The sequence below is a fragment of the Protopterus annectens genome, chromosome 15.part0 (genome assembly GCF_019279795.1).
Source record: "Protopterus annectens isolate FY-2018-M chromosome 15.part0, PAN1.0, whole genome shotgun sequence".
NCBI lineage: Eukaryota > Metazoa > Chordata > Ceratodontiformes > Protopteridae > Protopterus > Protopterus annectens.
In genome coordinates this window covers 275,179,232-275,199,076 of record NC_056749.1, presented here as the reverse complement: position 1 = coordinate 275,199,076, position 19,845 = coordinate 275,179,232, and the positions used below count along the sequence as shown (strand labels likewise).

Here is a 19,845-nt window from a genome sequence, read left to right as displayed (position 1 = left end):
TTTATCTATGTTTTGAATGTTTTCTGTTTTATTTGCTTTTATTTACATTTGAATAAAATAAAAGCTAAATACAATTCTGCTCTTGAAGTAAAGAAAGATGAATGGTAGAATAATATATTATCAGATATTACTAACATTAATATTGTAAGCAAATATCAAGATAATTAATTTTGAGTGCATCTCTTGTGGACTGAAGGGCAAAAGTAAAATCCAGAAGCTACCAAAGACTTCAGGCCCCAAAAATGGGGATCATGGATAAATACTATTATTAAAATGAAAGGTGTGACAGCAAAAATTAATAGATTTCAGCATTATCATTATAAAGACTAAGTTACATGACTGTTAGTACATGATTAGCTAAACCACCAAAGGATATACGAATATTTATATAAGGTATCGGACATCTGTGTATATAGTAAACAGATTAGAATATCTTCATGTAATCCATATGTAAGTATACAATTACAGACAGACAGATAGTGGATACTGTTTTTTTTACTGGCTATGTATAAATATTTACTAGTGATATTAAAAGTATTTATTTTATGCATTTCTTATGTTCCTTTGCCATAAATGATGTATAATCTAAATCTGGAAATTTAGAATGTAAATGTAATAATATTTTATAAAGTAAAGACAAGAATTATAACTGTCAACGTTTCAGATTATTTTAGGTAAAAAAATATTATGTAATATGGAAAATTTGAGAAGTGGTAACTCAATACTACAATATTCTAAACAGATGAGTCACTAAATCTTTTCTATTCTTGGAAAATGTTCAGAAATAAAAAGCAAAACAAAAAAAATCTGTTCAGAACGGAACACGTCTGACTGGGATAGTTTGCTAGTAAATAAGATCACAACTGCCATAGCATAATTTCAACCAAAATTGTGTGTTGCAAAGCTCATTAACAACCGTATGTTTACAATTACTGCAAAAAACTATTGCCTTAGCAGCTGTAGAATGTATCATAAATAGTTGAAAAAGTTAAAGAAAAAAATTAAGAACTAATCCGTTCTCACTGGTTTCCACTTCATCATTAACAGATTCCCACATATCTTCACAGTCCATATTTCAAAGAAGATGCAGAACATTCTATTACTCTGCAGGATTAATGGTAATTGCAGTCATAAATTAATATTTAATGTCATCCTACTAGTTATTAAATGTCATATATGTACGATAGGAGAAAAAGGATTGCAGAATTTGTTAAAATGCACAAACTAGTCAAGACACTGTCTGCAGTGTCTTGTGATTTTCTTTTTCTGTCTAGCAGTCTTATCAGAGTTATTGCGCTTAATTAAGTATTCCAAAACCATATTACCCATTAACTATGCAGCTCTGTGCATCACTGAAAGAATGCCAGGTGCCGGAATCTGCCATATCACACATACACTTGTCTCTTAACAACAGGTACTGTTGGCCTGAATGACTTGAGACGTACCTCCCTGGACTATATGAAGAGAGACATGATTGAGCTCGCTGAATGCGTGTCCCAGGCAGATATGTCCTTAGCCTTAAGCAGCATTCTACCGTCACACAGAATGATGCCTCAATACAATCAGAAAATGATTGACTAACAATTGGCTTAGTTTCTGGTGTCATTCCAAGGGGATTCAGTACCTGACAGCCTAGGAAGATATGATCGACAGACCACGATGCTTTGCTAAAGATGGCCTGCATCTGTCTCACTTGGGCTTCAAGGCTTCTGGCGAAGGCCTTTGTCTCCCCCATAGTGCCTTTTTTAGGAAAAGTCATGAGATCAATACTACCAACATAAACATTTCAACAAAATGCAAATTAAAGGTCATGCTGCTAAACACTAGGAGTCTAAATATGAAACTGCACTCATTGCAAGCATTCGTAACCCTGGAAGATGCTGACATTTGTGCAGCCACAGAAACCTGGTTCAAAGCTGCAGACAGCATCCCAACCTTACTTGGTTATTCATCCTATCATACATTCAGACCCCAAACTGTGTGCAGAAAAGCCAAAGGATGTGGAGTTTCAATATATATTAAAGACATACACACCTCCAGGCTGGTCAAACAGTATAATGCACATAAGACACTCCAGGAGCAGTTAACTTTTGACAAGACCCCTATTCAAATCATAGCTAGCTACAGGCCCCCAAATTTGTCTCAAGATGCCCACTCCACCTACCTGGACCTCTTTGAATCTATCAAGATTCAACCCTTTACCCTGATCCTGGGTGACTTTAATTACCGAACCACAGAGTGGAAAAACTACTCATGCCAGAACACAAATGCCCAGCGATTCCTCGACTTTATCAAAGCAAATGCCTTAGAACAGCTAGTTGATACTCCCACAAGTGGTGATAATATCTTGGACTTGGGATTAACCAACATGAGTAACCACTGCAGCTCCCCTACAGTATTGGAAAAAATTGCTGTCTAGGCCAAGAAGGAGCAGATGCCCAACTGGAAGCAATCTCACCTTAGCCTTAACAAGCAAATAAGAACAGTAGTGAAATCCTATAAAGCCAACTTCGAGTCCAAATTGGCCACATCTACTAGAGACAATTATAAAGCCTTCTTCACATATGTCCGCAATATCAAATGAAGCACCCAGACCTGTTCAGAACTGGTGGTCAAGGGCACCACATACACAAATGCTGTAGCTATAGCCAATCTACTGACTAACAGAATCAGTGAAAATTTCATCCCTCTGTCCCCCACATCAGTAAATCAGGACATCCCCAGTAGCTGCCCCCCACCCCTTATCTCTAGGGAACAGGTCATCACTGCCCTCTCAGTGGCAAAAGATACAGCCTCCATGGAACCAGATAACATCCCAGGCTGCATCCTACATGAACTCAGGCATGAACTTGCAGCACCATTAGGCACCCTATTCAACCAACCCCTGAGTATCGGCTTTGTCCCAGCTGAGTGGAGGGCAGCCACCATCATCCCATTGCACTAAGGTGGAGAGTCTACTAATCTGGGAAATTACAGACCCATCAGCCTAAATAGCCTGATCTGCAAGGCCATGGAACAGTTTATCATGGACCTCATTAACATGGACACTGGCAACCTCCAAACACTCGACCCCACACAGTTTAGCTTTGTCAAGGGGAGGTCATGTTTGTTAAATCTGGTTGACTTCTTTCAGACAGTCACCAAAGCCATGGACGAGGGGAAGACGGTGCACACTGTCTACCTTGACCTGGCCAAAGCCTTCGACACTATTCCCCACTCGGGCATAGATAAAAACTCTCTCAGCTAGGCATTAATCCATATGTTACCTGATGGGTAGCAAACTGGCTCACTGATAGAACCCACCTAATCAAAATAGGGGAAGCCATCTCAAGCAGTAGACCTGTAACAAGCAGCGCAGAAAAGGGATCGGTCCTGGGGCCTCTGTTATTCAGGATAATACTTATCTGAGGTACAGGCCAAAACCAGTGGGCTATAGCTGTCCAAGTTTGCAGGTGACTGCAAGCTGGGCATGGTCATCAATTCCCCAAGTGATGTGGACATCCTCCAAGAGGGTCTCGCCCAAACAAAAGACTGGTGCCAGGAACATTGCCTCAAGCTGAATGCCAAAAAATGCATCATCATCCCCTTTAGGAAGAGTGATGTCCTCACATATTATCACATTAATAACAATGTCCTAACTACACAATCAGTGGTGAGGGGGATTTAGGCACCCAGGTTGATAGCAACCTAACTTTTGACCACCATGTTGCTTCCATTGTACGGAAAACTTTCTACATGACCCACCTCATAAATAAGGGTATCTCAACCAGGGACAAAGAGGTCATAACATCCCTGTATTCTTCCCTTATAAGGCTAATTATTGAGTACAATGCCCCCTTTGGCATGTACCTCGCAAAGCACATGCAGCAGCTGGAGGGACCACAGAGGTTCCTCACCAGGAGAATCCAGGGCCTCAAACATCTACCCTACCCAGATAGGCTAAAAGCCATGCCCCTCTACCCAGTTTCATACAGACTCCTCAGAGGTGACATCTGTGTGGCATACAAAGCAATCTCAGACCCCGCCTTGATGGGACTGCTGCATATCTGCAAGTCAAACTCCTCTCGAGTAACCCATATGTGTGACTTCAACCTGGTTTGAGATATCAATAGAACTTGTTGGCGGAACAGATTTGTGTCCCAGAGACTCCCCCATCTGTAGAATAGACTCCTTCTCCACGTCAAGCAGAGTACTTCATTAACCATTTTTAAGCTCAACCTGGATAACTGGATAAGAAACAGAAAATACACCCCTGGGATTCCACCTGTGTCCATGCTGGACAGGGAGTTTGGGTGCTGACTTGCCTAAACATGGGGTAAACTCTTGGCTAGGCTTATAAGGGCATCAGGACCAATAGCCTAGTAGCTTCCTATGATCCTATTGTATGAGGTGGCAGCAAGAATCCCCAACACTATGGCACCAGGCTGCATGGCAGATGGGGAAAAATATTACTAATGTCATTACGCAATGCCAGCCCTTTATGTTCCTTTTGCTCCAGAGCTTAGATTACCTCCTCCAGAATGGGCAAACTCTAAAATCTGTGACACTAGTGTAATGAGTACAAACCCTCTCATGATTCTTTGGAGTGGCTACACCTAAGAATTGAGATTATGGAATTCCATGCTACAATTTTCAAGGAAGCAACTTCACACTATTAAACAAGTACTGTTGTCCATATATTATGCCTATGCAAAGCATGTACTGCAATGGTTTGATGAGGTTATGGTAATAGATATAGAACAGTGAAATACATCTATGGCTAAGCACTGGTGTAACAGTCATCAGGACCTATAACATCCAAAATTAACAATCAAAGCACCATACAGTTTAGAATGTATCTGGTAAAAACTGATACAATAATACTTCAAAACCAATTATATAAATACAGGTGACAAGTACAAGACTAGCACCAAAAAGGAATAAACCATATTTTCCAATTATAAAAATATATATGCACAAACTAAAGAAAACATACATGAAAAGCATGGCAGAACAATGTATATAAACAGATACAAAAGAGCAATGTGTGAATGCATTATAAACATACACTTCCTACCATGAAAACTCAAAAACTCTAGCCAAAAGCTGCTTTACTTCATACTAATCACTGCAGCAATAGCCTTAGCAATATGGGTTTATATCTCACCAAGACTATAACAGCCAGCCAGCTTCCAAAGTTTCAGTGCACCTTCCACACATCCAAACTATCAAACAGCTCAAGATGAGCTGACTAAAGACAAGTTTGGGCACAAAGTCCTACAGAGCATCACTGCCACCAAAGAGTATATTACTCTCAGGATGTCAACGATCACTGCTGCCAAAGAGTATGTTACTCTCAGGATTTCAATGATTACTGCCACCAAAGAGTATGTTACTCTCAGGATTTCAACGATCACTGCCACCAAAGAGTATGTTACTCTCAGGATTTCAACGATCACTGCCACCAAAGAGTATGTTACTCTCAGGATTTCAATGATCACTGCCACCAAAGAGTATGTTACTCTCAGGATTTCAATGATCACTGCCACCAAAGAGTATGTTACTCTCAGGATTTCAACGATCACTACCACCAAAGAGTATGTTACTCTCAGGATTTCAACGATCACTGCCACCAAAGAGTATGTTACTCTCAGGACTTCAACGATCACTGCCACCAAAGAGTATGTTACTCTCAGGATTTCAATGATCACTGCCACCAAAGAGTATGTTACTCTCAGGATTTCAACGATCACTACCACCAAAGAGTATGTTACTCTCAGGATTTCAACGATCACTGCCACCAAAGAGTATGTTACTCTCAGGACTTCAACGATCACTGCCACCAAAGAGTATGTTACTCTCAGGATTTCAATGATCACTGCCACCAAAGAGTATGTTACTCTCAGGATGTCAACGATCACTGCCACCAAAGAGTATATTACTCTCAGGATGTCAATGATCAATGGTCAGCTTGTGCTTTCCTTTGCTGCATAGAGTCTTTTTTGAAAAGGTCAGGAATCTCTCTCTTATGTGGGAGATCTCTTGCACAAGCTGGTATTCCAAGAGAACATTCAAAGTCTTTCTTGGCTCTCTCACAAAGGATTGTGTCCCTGGAATGTCAACTAGACACCTCACTTCAAACTGCTTTTCTTCCACAGGAAAAAAAATAGATCTTTATTTAGATCTATTTCTAGGGTTTTCCACTCAGACGTCAGTCACTGTGAGGAAATACGTCAGGATTATGGGTCTCATAACACCTGTGATCCTCTTGATACCCCTGGCAAGACTCCACATGAGAAAGATACAGTGGTATCTGAAAATTATTTGGTCCCAGAATCAACAGCCTTTATCTTTTTAGATCCCAGCATTGGGGTTTGTCAGAAGAGAAATTTTGGTGGAGACATCAGATATCCTTTAATCCAAGTGCCCCCTTCTTCCTCGCTGCTCCAAAGCTGTTAGTTACCACAGACACTTCGGACTTTGGTTGGGGAGCAGTTTCAGGAGGAATAAAAGTGATGGGTATGTGAGACACCAAGGACAGATTTAAGCACATAAATAAGGAGAAGATGCTTTCCCTGATCAATGCACTCAACTCTGAACCATCTTTGGTCCCTGGGACCTCTTTACATTGTTACAGACAATAACACAGTCATGTGGCACATCAGCAAGCAAGGGAGAACCAGTTTATACCCCCTTTGCAGACTAGCCATGTTACATTGGGATATAGCTTCACAGCATAGTCTCTCTCTACAGGCATCCTACATTCCGTCAAAGCAAATGTGTGGGGCAGACAAGCTGAGCAGGACCAGGGAGACTCTCACCAATTGAAGATAGATCTGTGGTCTTTCAAGATTTGATCCATCTGTAAGGACTTCCTCAAGCAGACCTTTTTGCCTCCTCTCTGAACAATCAACTGGCAAAATTCTGTTCCAGGACTCCATGCAAGAAGGCCTGGAAGGCAGATACCTTTTCTTTTCTTTTCTCTGGACAGAAATGTTCCTGTATGCCTTTCCACCTGTTCCACTAATATTCATGGTAATTCTGAAGATTCAGGAGGGGTCCCCCTAGATCATTGTACTGACTCCCTTCTGGTCCAGGCAACCATGATTCTCCCTTCTTTTAGAAATGGCCAGGGGAAATTAATACAAGCTTCTTAACAGAATGATTCTACTCACACAAGAACAGGGGTGTATCACTTATTCCGACATCAATCATCTTCAATTGACTGCCTGGATGATAGGGTCTTAATTCCTTTTAGGCATTTGTTTTCTGAGGACATCCAGCAGGAACTAATGGAGGCAAGAAAGTCTGCTACTATAAAATCATATATTAACAAAATGGAAAAGGATTTATAATTGGTGGCAGCAACATTACCAGTACCCATTCAGGACTAGTTGTTCTCTGCTTTTACAATATTTTTGTGAGTCACTATCATATGGCCCTCTTACTCCTCTATCAAGGTTCATTTATTGCCCATTTCAGCATGTCTGTACATGGATCATCTTCTTTTAAGGCAGTCTCATATCAAAATTTTCTTGAAAGGGGTTTTGAATAAGAGACCTCCAAGTAAACCAGTGGCCCCTGCTTGGGATCTTAATTTTGTGTTAGAGAAGCTAACACTTGCCCCATTAGAACCAGATAATCTGGCTGACTTGAGGTTCTTCACATGGAAAACAGTTTTACTGATTACTCTGACCTCTGCAAGAAGGTTATCCAAGTTACAAGCTCTTATGGTGAGTCAACCCCATCTCATTTTCCACAGGGACAGGATTCCTTTGAGAACTAATCCTTCTTTTATGCTTAAAGTGGTATCCAAGTTTACTTAAAACCAAACTATCTATATGCCCATTTTTTTCTTTCCTGATCCTAAAAATGAGGGAGAAAGGATACTCCATACCTTGGATGTCCACAGACAACTTGAGTACTATTTTGACAGAACTAAATCTTTCAGAGCTTCACATCAATTGTTCATTTCTTGAAGTGACAACCTGTGTTAAAACAGACTGGTTCTAAATAGTTTTCTAAGGCTATTACCCTTTGTTATACTCACCATGACAAATCTATTCCAGGCAGGGTCAATGCCCACTCTACCAGGCCCATGGCTTCATCTATGGCTTTTTGGAAAGATTTGGATTGTCGCAGTTTTCTAGAAGCTGCTACTTGGTTTTCTGTACATACTTTTAAATACCACTATAAGACTGATTTCTTCTCTAGGCCTAGATCAAGTTTTGCTAGGACCATTCTCTAGGGGTTCCTGGTCCCTTCTTCTTACTCCTCCTAAATATAGTTAGCCATGGTAAGCTTCTCATATAGCTAAGGCTCCTGCAGCAGTGATCATACCTCTCAGTTATCCAGATTTTCACAGAATGCCCAGAGTTTTTCCCAAACATTTTTGGTCGATTCCTCATAAATATTGAGGTTTTCTGACAAATCACTGGAATGATCTGAGGATTGAAGTAATGACATACATTTGAGTTTTAGACTTCAAATCATTCAGAAAATGTATGTTAATACAAACCCTGTTACTCAAGCAACTTTCTAAGTTTATAAGAGAAATATTTAAAATTTGTCCCAATTTTGGGCCTTTGTATCCCCTATTTTGTCGGGCTTTGTCCAGATTTCTTGCACTTAAGTTGAGAGAAATGGCAGTGATCAATATAAAGAACATGGTACAGTTATGTAAGTTGAACTTACCGTAACAGTAGATGCTCAAATGATCACTGCTGCAGTAACCACTCCCTCACTCTGCCCCCCCCCCTTGGTGATCTTTCTATGTCAAGGTGTGGACATTTATTTTTGTTATTCTGAGCATTGTCTTTTTAGGACTTAGGCTTCCTGTCTCTGCTGGCAGGAAAGCTTTTTAGCCAGCTCATCTGAAGCTGTTTGACTGTTTGGGCATGTGGAAGGTGTCCTGAAGCTTTGGATGCTTCCCGGCTGTTATATCCTTTGCAAGCTATAAACCATATAAATAAGCCTACTGCAGCAGTGATCATTAAAACATATACTGTTATGGTTAAGTTCAAATTACACAACTGTACATTCCCATAAACTTCCTTAAATACACTTTCACAGAAACCATTAACGCCCAGAAAATGTTAACTAAACACAAATCAGAAACAAAAGACACCAGTAAAACAAACACAAATGCAAACAGAAAAATGAACATAATAGTAATAATATTAATAATAAAATAATAATAATAATAATAATAGCAGCACAAAACACAAATGTGGCTTTGCTTCTCACATCCCCTTACTTAATTATACTAAAGTCGCAGTCACACATCAATGACCAAAGTGAAAAAAGATAATAAACAACTATAACCAATTTTACAAGTAAGCAGAATATTCTTACAACTAATCAGTTCAATGTTAGCACAATTATGAATAGCAGTAATCTCAATGTGCAGGTAAACTGTTACCCCAGTAAAGGAAAGTACATAAACAGACTTACCAGAAGAGTTGTGCTTCTCTTTATCTTCCTGTAGAACTGTTAAAACAAAGGATGCATTATATAATACACAACATAAATAAATGTAAGCAAAAATGATTTGTTAAATCAATTTTTGACCTAAGATTGTTCATTTTACATAGTATTACATTTAAATGCTAAGTACCAACCTTTTCCTTGCTTGTGATCTTAAGTTAGAATAAGGTACTGCAGAACCAATTATATATTTCAACTGATACAGCTAATTCTGTTGTTCATGAGGTATCATTGCATCATCGCACTGATATTTCCCCACTGCCTGCTTGCCCCACTACCCATTCCACTATCCATCCATCATACCTCTCAACCTGAAAACATCAAAAATCTGGACAAAGACCCATGAAAAACAGGTACAAATCGGTATGCTTATCAACATAAAATTTGCATACATAATTATGTAACCCTCCCCACTCCGATGGAATTGTGGGACACCAACTTTTAAACACAAACTGAAGAACAGAAAATATGATCAGGAAACAAAATAAACAGAACAGTGTTTTATTTATAGTAATATTTGAACTTGTATCAAACTTTGAACTTGTGCAAACTGCAAAACTAAAATACAATTTTCTTTTATAAAAACAAAAGTAACTGCTTCACTCTTCTACAGCCAGAAAATAAATGAAGGAGGAAATCAGCAGATAGGTAGATTTATAGACTGAGTGTTTTTTTGCGAAATGCAGTCATTTCTTCCAAAACAGAGAAGTGTAGCAATTGATTGAATTCAAATATAACTGTAATACCTTAGAATATATGGATTTAGCTAACACTAGGAATACATTCAGTATAATATCTGCGAAGATCATCATTATGAAACAATATTTTGTATGGAAAATATTTAAGTAGTCTATTGCAGAATATCCATACAAAACATTACCTTTGAAACACTTACATTTAGACTCCTGTACTAACATTGCCTTTTTAAAAATGATGCTATTCTTGCTTTGTCTAATTTTCTGAGATACATTTCTACAAGATTCAGGGACAATTTTAGAACATGCTTTTTCATTAGTGGTAAAGATTAAAGGGAAGTCTCAGTAGTTCAATTTCCATGTTGTCTCTAAATGAATATGAGGTAAATTTAAATGTAAACTTACTTTGCAAAGGTGCACAGCAACTCTCATATAAAAGTTTAAAAGTCAGACATTTCCACAAAAAAATGTCTCCTGTAGTAAATGGTAATATTTTTTTGAAATGTGTAGCAATGATGTTCATTGAGAATGGAGAAGATGATGAACCTTAGGATTTTGTTTTTGGTCACTTGCAGTATGTGGGTTTTGTGGTAAAAGTAGGGCATTTAATGATAGGCACTAATCTAATCTTAGCAAAAGAATATTATAGTTTGCTAGGACCTCTAAAAGTCAGTCATTCTCCATGGCCTACTGGTCAGTGCTGCAGCTAGAGTTTGTGCCACTGTATGAGTTTGCTGCCCTTCTCCCCTTACAAAATCATGGTCAAATGGGCCACCACATACACAGCCCTCCCCCCTGCAGCCATTCCAGTGTCCCATTACTTGGCTATTTATCCCCATTTACCATAAACACTGTAATGTGCATACTGTATTCTAATTTACTTATATAATGATTATTTGGATTTCATTTAAAACTTGTATTTTACATTTTATAGCACAAACAATAATATACATCTGTTAAACAAAGCAATACATTATCACAATGAAAACAGACATCATTAAAACTTCTCCGCCCTTGAAACTCACATTCATTGAAACAGCATTGAAACCAACATTCAAAGAAAATGTATCTGGCCAGTGGTGGATAAAGATTACCTTTGGGCTGTTTTCAAATCAGAGGCCCCTTACACGCATGATTTAGGACTATGCGAACATACGTGTGTTCTTTGATGCACCTTCCTGATTGTATTAAATTATATTCTTTGTATAAAACAGCACACTTGTTAGAGCAAGTTTTAAATTTGTTTTGAACATTTTTCCATTAAGCAATAAAACAAAAGGTATGAACCAATAATGACAAAACTTCCCAAGTCAGAACATTTCCATCATATGTCTACTCAACCTTCTGTCATTACAATCTACCAATATCAATAAATATGCACAATCTCTGCAGAAGTAAAAGTCATCTAAATAATTCCACATTGAAGAGATATGTAACTAATGCAGAGGTTGTTACTAGTGAACAACTTTATATTTTATTGTTTTATCTACAAATAAAGTGCCTGTAGCCCTTGAAGAATAAATTACCCATGTTACATTAAAAAAATGATAAGCTAGTAGTATTGCAATAGGGAATGGATGGCAAACTGATAACAGGTTCATAGTTATTGGGTATCTCTGCCAAAGGAGAACATTCACAGGAATGCAGAATCCACCCCCTTTAAAAGTACAACACAGTACAGTAGCAGCACTCCATCTACATACTGTGGGAGTAGAACCCACAGCCTTCTACATCAAAACCAAGTATACTACCTGTTGTGCTACTAACAATGCAAACAGACTTAGCATAAGCAGCACTAAACTTTTCTTCCCCTGAAGAACTTTGCAGTGCAAGAACTCTGGAAAAAGCCAAACTTTATTGGGGGGAGTCAAAGGCCCAAAACCAGGGAGTGGGACACATTTTAAACATTGTTTGTATAATCTTTAAAGTTGTTAGAATAAAATGTTTTGGTGTTACCATGCATTTCTTGAAAGACAGGAAGACTGAAACTTAAATGGCAATAATTATTTAGTGAACTCAGTTCTCACTGATTTGCCAGAAAACCACAAATTTTAAGAGAAACACAGACCAAAAGTATGAGCCAAACATTCTCTCTGAAACTTTGGACAGCTGAGAGCTATGGACTTAACTCCTTGAATCAGAAGTGGTGGTATGGGTAGAGAATTCAGGCGCTTGTCCCTTGTACCCAAGGTACAGGCTTTGAGCCTGGGTTACCCTAACCACCAGTTATACCTAACTGGGACATTTCACACACACACACACACACACACACACACACACACACATGCAATCAAATTCAAATATACCCACGAAGATGCAATCATTCAAATGCACACACAAGAAAATGCAATAATTCAAATGCAATACTAAAATTCAACAGCACATAAGAATAATCTATGCTGTATATTGCAATTGTGGGTGGACAGATAACGCCTGGAATGGAAAGAACGGAACGGTCCTGTTCATAAAAAAGTTGTTCAACTGCACATAAGAATCCTCAATCAATGCAATAATTCAAATGTAACAATTCCAACACTAAAATTCAACTGCACATAAGAATAATCCATTGCAATTGCCTGCAGGGCAGAAAGAAGACAGAATGTCTGGACCAGAAAGAATGGAACAGTCCCGTTTTTAACAACTAAAAGTGCTGAATTGCTAAAAGTGCTACAAAATAGTCCCTTTTGTACTCCTTACCTGGAGGAGCTGGGGAAACTCTGCTGCTGCAGACCTGCAGTCTGCTCAAGATGTACACACACTACTTTTACGCACGTTGCTGCTGCCCATGAACATAAGCAAAGTACAGTGAATCAGCCAATAGTCACACCCCTTGAGCCCTCAGCCAAATTCCGACAGGCTGCTCAGGAAGTTGACATCATTGCACATGCCTCTGCATGTGGTGACTTCAGCAGAAAATTGCCGAAGAAAAATGGGAAATTTGGGAATAAAGGGGGCCACTCGGGAATTCGTGGCACCCCATTATTTGGACCTCAAAACCAGTAAATGCCAAGGAATTTTGTATGGTTGAGAGGTATGCCATCCCTCCATCCATGTAAATGCGCACAAGGTCCTTCATTCTATCCATCTGCTTGTCACCCACCCATTGTTGACCCTTGAAATATAATTCCACCCAAATATCAAGTTTTCCCTAATCATTCTGTGCATTTTATTCACTTTGTGTACTCCAAGAGTTGCACATAAAAAAGAAGTCCACCCTGTAATCAGTGAAAATATTGTACATGCTGTCTCTGTATAATTCTACAGTCTAAGTAAGACTTCTTGACTTCTACTACTGCTGGACATCCCTTCTTACCAACAAGATATTATGTCTTCACTGACCAGTCAAAAAATGTGAACACATTAATTTGGTCAGGCCAGTTTAAGTTGCGCTATGTTAGATGTTTCAAGATGTATTTGATTTGGAAACAGTGCCCTAGTTAATCTGACTCCATTCAAGTGTAACTTTTCCTATCAAAATAAGATGTTTTAACAACTTTCAAAATGGTCTTTGATTGTTACGTAAAGTCAGATGTAATACGGAAATATTTTTTCTATCTTATGCTTTTTATCTACAATTACAGTTTCAATTATTTTTTTCCTCTGTAGTTTTACCGTTCTTCCTAGTCTTGCATTTCAACTAATTAGGTACATTTCTGCTGCCTTTACACCTTTAAGAAAGGCATTAGTGGTCCTCCTATAGGTGTTGCTGGATTCTTTTGAAAGTACTGTTAACAGTCCATTCATGCAGCAGGCCTTTTCCTACACCTATTTTTCATGTTGATACTATGGTTGGCTCTTCTATCCAAAAGACTAAGAGTGAGTTGCGGTATCCTTGTTACTGTTGTCCAACACTACCATGCAGCTATGCAATCCGAGCCTCATGTCCTAGCTGCTAAACATGGCCAGCATAATCTCTCTGGATAACCTTCTTTCTGTCTCTCACCTTTCCAAGTCAAGTTGCTTCTGACTAATAGTTAACATCCAGGGAAAAATGGACATCAATCAGGTCACATCATGTACTTCTGGGGCATAGGTTCTCAGGTACTGTCAAAGTGAGCCTCTCTCAAACCACATAAAAATCATTTAGTTTCCCACAGAAAATAAAGTACCCTTGGGCCTCAGACATCCACAAAAGTGCATAGTGCACTGTATATAAGCAGATAAATTCCTCCCTAAATAAATACAAACTCATGAGAGTGCACACATACATAGACTCACTTTAACATACACAGCTGAAATCACGCTTCAGCTTAGTACATTAGCATTAGTAGTGATTTGCAATCAAGTACATAAGCTGATTGGTGACTATACTTCTGCAGTTAATGTAGTCCTGTTTAAAAGAACACATCAGACAGTTAATGTTTAAAAATCACATCATGTAGGTAACATTTTAAGTATACAGAGTTCTTTGATTTCCTTGGGCCTTCTATGAAACATGCCTACATCTGAACAGGAAAGCTTGTCCTTCCCATTTGAGAAACATTGGTCTAGTGAATCCATTATCTTCCTTGTTCTAATACTTGAGATAACTAGGAGTATTTAAGTGATATTACTGCTTGGGGCAGCAATGGCTTATGTGCGTGACACCCTTTGTCATGGAAGAGCTTTGAGGAAGAAGAGGGCAGATTAGTAATTAGTGCACTGTCCTACTTCAACAATCAGCACTCAGGGCACAATCCTACTCAGTTTGTCAAATCATACCAAACACACACATGCACAGACGCACAGATATGCACTTCATCATGCTCGTATTGTACATGTTAACCATAAGTAACAAGCAATCACAGATGTTCTGTATGATCAAAGGCTCATTTGTCTGTCAGAATCCAGACCAGCTGCAAATTTCTTCATGAAAGCATGTTATGTGTTAATAAGGAGAGAGACAATATTGACAGATCTCTGTATGCAGTTATGGCTTTGCCCTCAGGCAGAGAGATAGGTCAAGAGAAAAGTATAAAGTTAGAAAGTTATCAGCATATTTTGCCCTGTTCGTCCAGCAAAGTCTTTACTGGCCCCTGTAGGTATTCTGAAGTGGATCTAGAACAATGCCTCATTATCATTCTGAAGTAGAACTAGAACCATGCCTCATGATGGTTGGTAGCTGAGCTGAGTTACTATGCTGAGTACTCACTTGTTCAAAATTATCGTGCTGAGTCAATGCCCCCACTAAAATCAACCCTACTACTAAGAGAACCCATCATAGTCACTGAGAGGAACTCAGGATGATGGCATAACTTTAATGAGACCAATCATTAGTCCAGTCATTGAATATAATGCCCCCTTTGGCATATATCTGTCCAGACACATGCAACAACTAGACCACCACAGAGATACCTTAGTATACAAAGCTTAAACAACATCATACATGGACCATCTCAAAGCCCTGTGACTATACTCGGTATCCTACAGACTGTTAAGTGATGACCTGTGTCTGGCATGCAAGGTATCCTCTGACCCAATACTGATGAATTTACTGCAAATCAACAAATCAAATAATATCAGAAATACTTGGTTCTGCAACAACAATCGAAGGGTTTGTAGGGACTGATATATCTAGCAAAGAATCTCTCTGTTGTGGAACAGACTCCCCATCCACATAAAACGTCATCCCTGTCCATATTCAAGTGAAACTTGGATGTATGGATAAGAAACAAAATTTATCCTAGGATTGCCCCTGTACTACTAATGGACATAGGCAGCTCCTAAATGCTTTAGCCCATGCATGTGTACCCTCAAATTATCTATGGTTTGATCCCAGTTATTCTCATTTGGTATACTATATAAGCATTGACCATGGGATGGCTAAGGACAATCTCTAACCAAAGAAGATAGGCTAATTCAAGCACAAAAATGGAAATTGTCCAGACTTAAAAAGGCCCACAATGGCAGCCAGCCTAGTACTTATCTATGAACATATGAGACCATGGTTTGACACCACCATAGGGGAAAGGGCCTTCACTGAATTTGGACCCGCAACATGGAATTAAACTGGGGTAATACATTCCAAATAACATTGGATGTCTTTAAAACTAAACTGAAGGAATATCTACTAGACGAAACTACATGTAATTGATCTTGTGACACAGGATTACTTGGGGTAGGCCTGTACACTAATGGTAATTGGAATATTTATAAGTACTATATATAGGTATCTCTCTGCTAGAAGATAATGTAAATGCTGTACATATTTACACATTGCTTAAAATATTGTCTTTTTATTGTTTCATGCTACTGTTTTTCTATGAGTATGTATTTTGTTCTCACATGATGCATGGCATATTACCATTTTTATCAATATTTTATTGCATTATGTACTTTGCTCCTCTGGAACCCAGGTCACAGCTGATGAAAATGGCAACTGACCAATCCACCTACCTGGTTACCAAATTTCAAATAAATAAATGGTTCCTGGGGATAGGGGTGCTGGGAAGGTGTTCTCACTGTACATAACATACCAGGGTCCAATTTACAGGCAACAGATGAATGCTTAGATAAGTACTGATTTTGCTCAGTGCTACATGGGGAGAGCCTGTATTATGAAACTGATGAGAATGTATCGTAAGCTGTCTAGTGTTTTGTTCATGTCTCTGGCTTTCCAGCCCATGGTGCCCTAATACCACCTGCTAAAGGTGTGTCTCGGTGTGGTGCATGGCAACACATACTTGTGTTTTCCTACATTTGCATTCCATCAGTATTAATCAGATAATCATATGCTACTCTTTGCAAAATCGGGAGAGTTGAGGGGTCCATGCTGCATAATTCTCAACTTCTTTGCACAAGAACCCAGCAAACAGCAAATAATAATGGGAAGGGTACAATTTTTTAAATATTACTCAATGCACTTAAATACAACTTAGAAAAAATCATTTTAAATGAATGTACAGTTTTTGAGCAATAAAGTATGAAACTCAAATGTCTGGCAGTTATTTATTTCCCTATAATCCTCAGTAATTACTCAAAAGTCAGGAACAAGGAAAAAAAAGGCAAAATTAGAGATATTCTTTAAAAGCATGGACTGTTGAAAGTCATGGTTCCCTGCAGACCTCTCAATTTCTTTGCTCAAGAAGAGCAAGATAAATATTTCTCTAACTCACTTAAAAAGTTAATAAAACAACTTGTTTTGTATCAAGATGAACAATAAGAAGCATGGAATTGTAAATGTCTGGCATTACTGACTTGTCTGTGATGCCCAGTGATTTACCAGAAAATCAGGGACAGAGCAAAAACATAAGGCAAAATCATGAACATTCATTGAAATATATTTTTGCCTGTTGCAACAGTATAGATTTCTGTGGCTACTTCTTTGTACCACTTTTGGTATTCACAGCTGCTCACCGGAAGTGGCTCTCTGTTTGGGGAGGGGAAGAAGAAAAGCTGCCAAATTTATCTAAGCATGAGGAGCATTCTTCATTTTGAATGTTTAAGATTCTATATTCCACACTGTTCCACACTGAAAAGCTCTGCCACCTTTTCCTTGTTCCTTCCTTTTGAAGGAACAGAATGCTTTAGCCAAGCATGTTATAGCCTTTCAAGACCACACTTTTAGTTTTAGAGTCCTTCAGATAGTAAAAAAGAGTGAGAGAGGAGGGGATCATGTAAACAGCTTAGAAAAGGTTGAATTAGATTGGATTTTCAAACTAAGAGCCCATATGCCTCCAGGTCTGAATTTATATGTTTCACTTAAACCTATTGAAATCTAGAAAGTGAATACTTCTGGGCTAGCATTGTGGCTAATACTCAATAAATGCTCATAGAAACATTTAATCAGGTTACAAGGTGAATGTTGTTTTATGGAATTTTTAATATATTCATGAATTTATTTATTTATTTTTTATACATAGTTTTCCATGCATATTGCACGTTATATAATGTAATCATATATACTGTTTTTAGAATATAGTTATACTTTTTAGATTATAAATTAAATGTATTTAAATTTTTATTTTATTTTTTGCTTAATAAGTATATGCTTTATGCACTGAACAATAAGGTTTGATAGTTAATGGTGTTTATACGAATGGAGTTATATAGGATTACATAAATCATATACATTATATATGTATATATTTTTTTCATGATTATTTTATTCCATTTCATGAGTAAACATTCATATCATAATGTTAGTTGATTTATAGTATTCAATAAGCAGCAGTACTTATATATATATTTTATTTTATTTCATGAAGTTGTTTATGTCTGCTTACTTTATTCCATACCCTCAGGATTATTCATGTTATATCTAGAGTTATGGATTAGTAGTGATCAATTATAAACATATTTATATGTATATATATATATATATATATATATATATATATATATATATATTTAATATAATTTACAGTCTGTTTTTAACTTATTAAAATGTATTCAGTTTGAGTTGTAGTATGCATGTATTTTTAAGTAGGTTTAAGGTAGAGTGCTAGATTTATTGAATAACAGATTAATTGGATAATTGATTCCATTGTAGCAGTATTTAAATGGAAGGATTTTTATTCTAATATTGATCTGAAGAAGTGTACATTGTGGTACGCGAAAGCGCTTATCCTGTATTACCTTCTTAATAAAACGCTTTGTTGGAATTATGCTGTATATTTTTGAATGAACTTTTTGCTTCATCGTGGTGAGTCCCACAGTGTTTCTATATTGTATTCTACGCTTTTTCACTTGGTGACTCTCTGTGTGCTGCGGTATTTGTTCCACCACACCTTTTCCTTGTTGTGATTTGTTTTTCACAAATAGGCTTGGTAGATTATATTGATTCATATCACCTCATCAAAACAGGTTTTTAATATGTATGAAGCAACTGCTATTAAGCATGCTGTGAACTTCCCAGATACAGTTAGTAAGTGTTCCCCATTCTGTCCATTAGTTCCCTGCTGTGTCAGAGGTAGTGCTCCATAGTGCTGGATAGTTAAGGATTATAGGAGGCAGTAGGTGAAAGAAAGCTTATCCCATTCAAGTGATCATTGCTTTGACTTGGTTAGGTGTAGGGACAGAGCTTATCGTCTGAATGCTCCAAGCTGAAGTTTATTACTGTGATTTTATTATTTTTCACTTTTCTGGCAGAAAACCAGACAGGCCTGTGGCAATTGGTAGCATTACATACTACCCATAACACAGTAAACTTACATTTACTTTTTTTAACTTTTACAGAAGTTGATGAGATGGTGGAATGTCCTGTATTAGAAGGTGGAAATTAAATGTCTCAACCCTAGAGAAACTTAAAATAGGAACAAAGAGCCATGAGAAGTAGGTAAACCCAGCTAAAAATCTGGGCATCTAATATTACCATAAAATCTGAATAGCAAATAGCACACAACTCTCCCAGTAGGAGTGTAGAATATGACTCAGAAACTTAAAACACTGACAAAAGTTATGAAAAAATACAAGCACATTATCAGAGAGAGAGTGTAAAATCTGTAGACTTCAGGGAACTGTATTGCAAAATTCTGCCACACAAGATGTGTGTCTTCTTTCTTTAAATTACTGTTACTACTAGTATGTCTGTCACGTAGTGCAATTTTCTGTTTACTAGAAGCTTAAAAAAGCATATGTGATGAGGAGATTCAGAAAATTGTGTGAAGGGGTTAATGTAGCCTGAAAATAGGGATATATGTTCAAAAATAGGGACATCCTGTGCATGGGTAAATCAGGGTTGTAAATAGGAATACTCATCCAAAAT

At 37.8% G+C, this 19,845-nt stretch overlaps 1 protein-coding gene across 2 annotated transcripts in view; it reads right to left on the bottom strand.

The window, feature by feature from the left end:
• The window catches only part of NHSL2 (NHS like 2), a 1,843,971-nt gene that overhangs the window by 1,392,004 nt on the left and 432,122 nt on the right, over nt 1-19,845 (bottom strand). For both annotated transcript variants that reach the window (XM_044057040.1, XM_044057041.1), the window contains exon 2: nt 9,433-9,468. In XM_044057040.1, the coding sequence (XP_043912975.1) occupies nt 9,433-9,468 (36 nt within the window). The remainder of the gene's footprint in view (nt 1-9,432; nt 9,469-19,845) is intronic.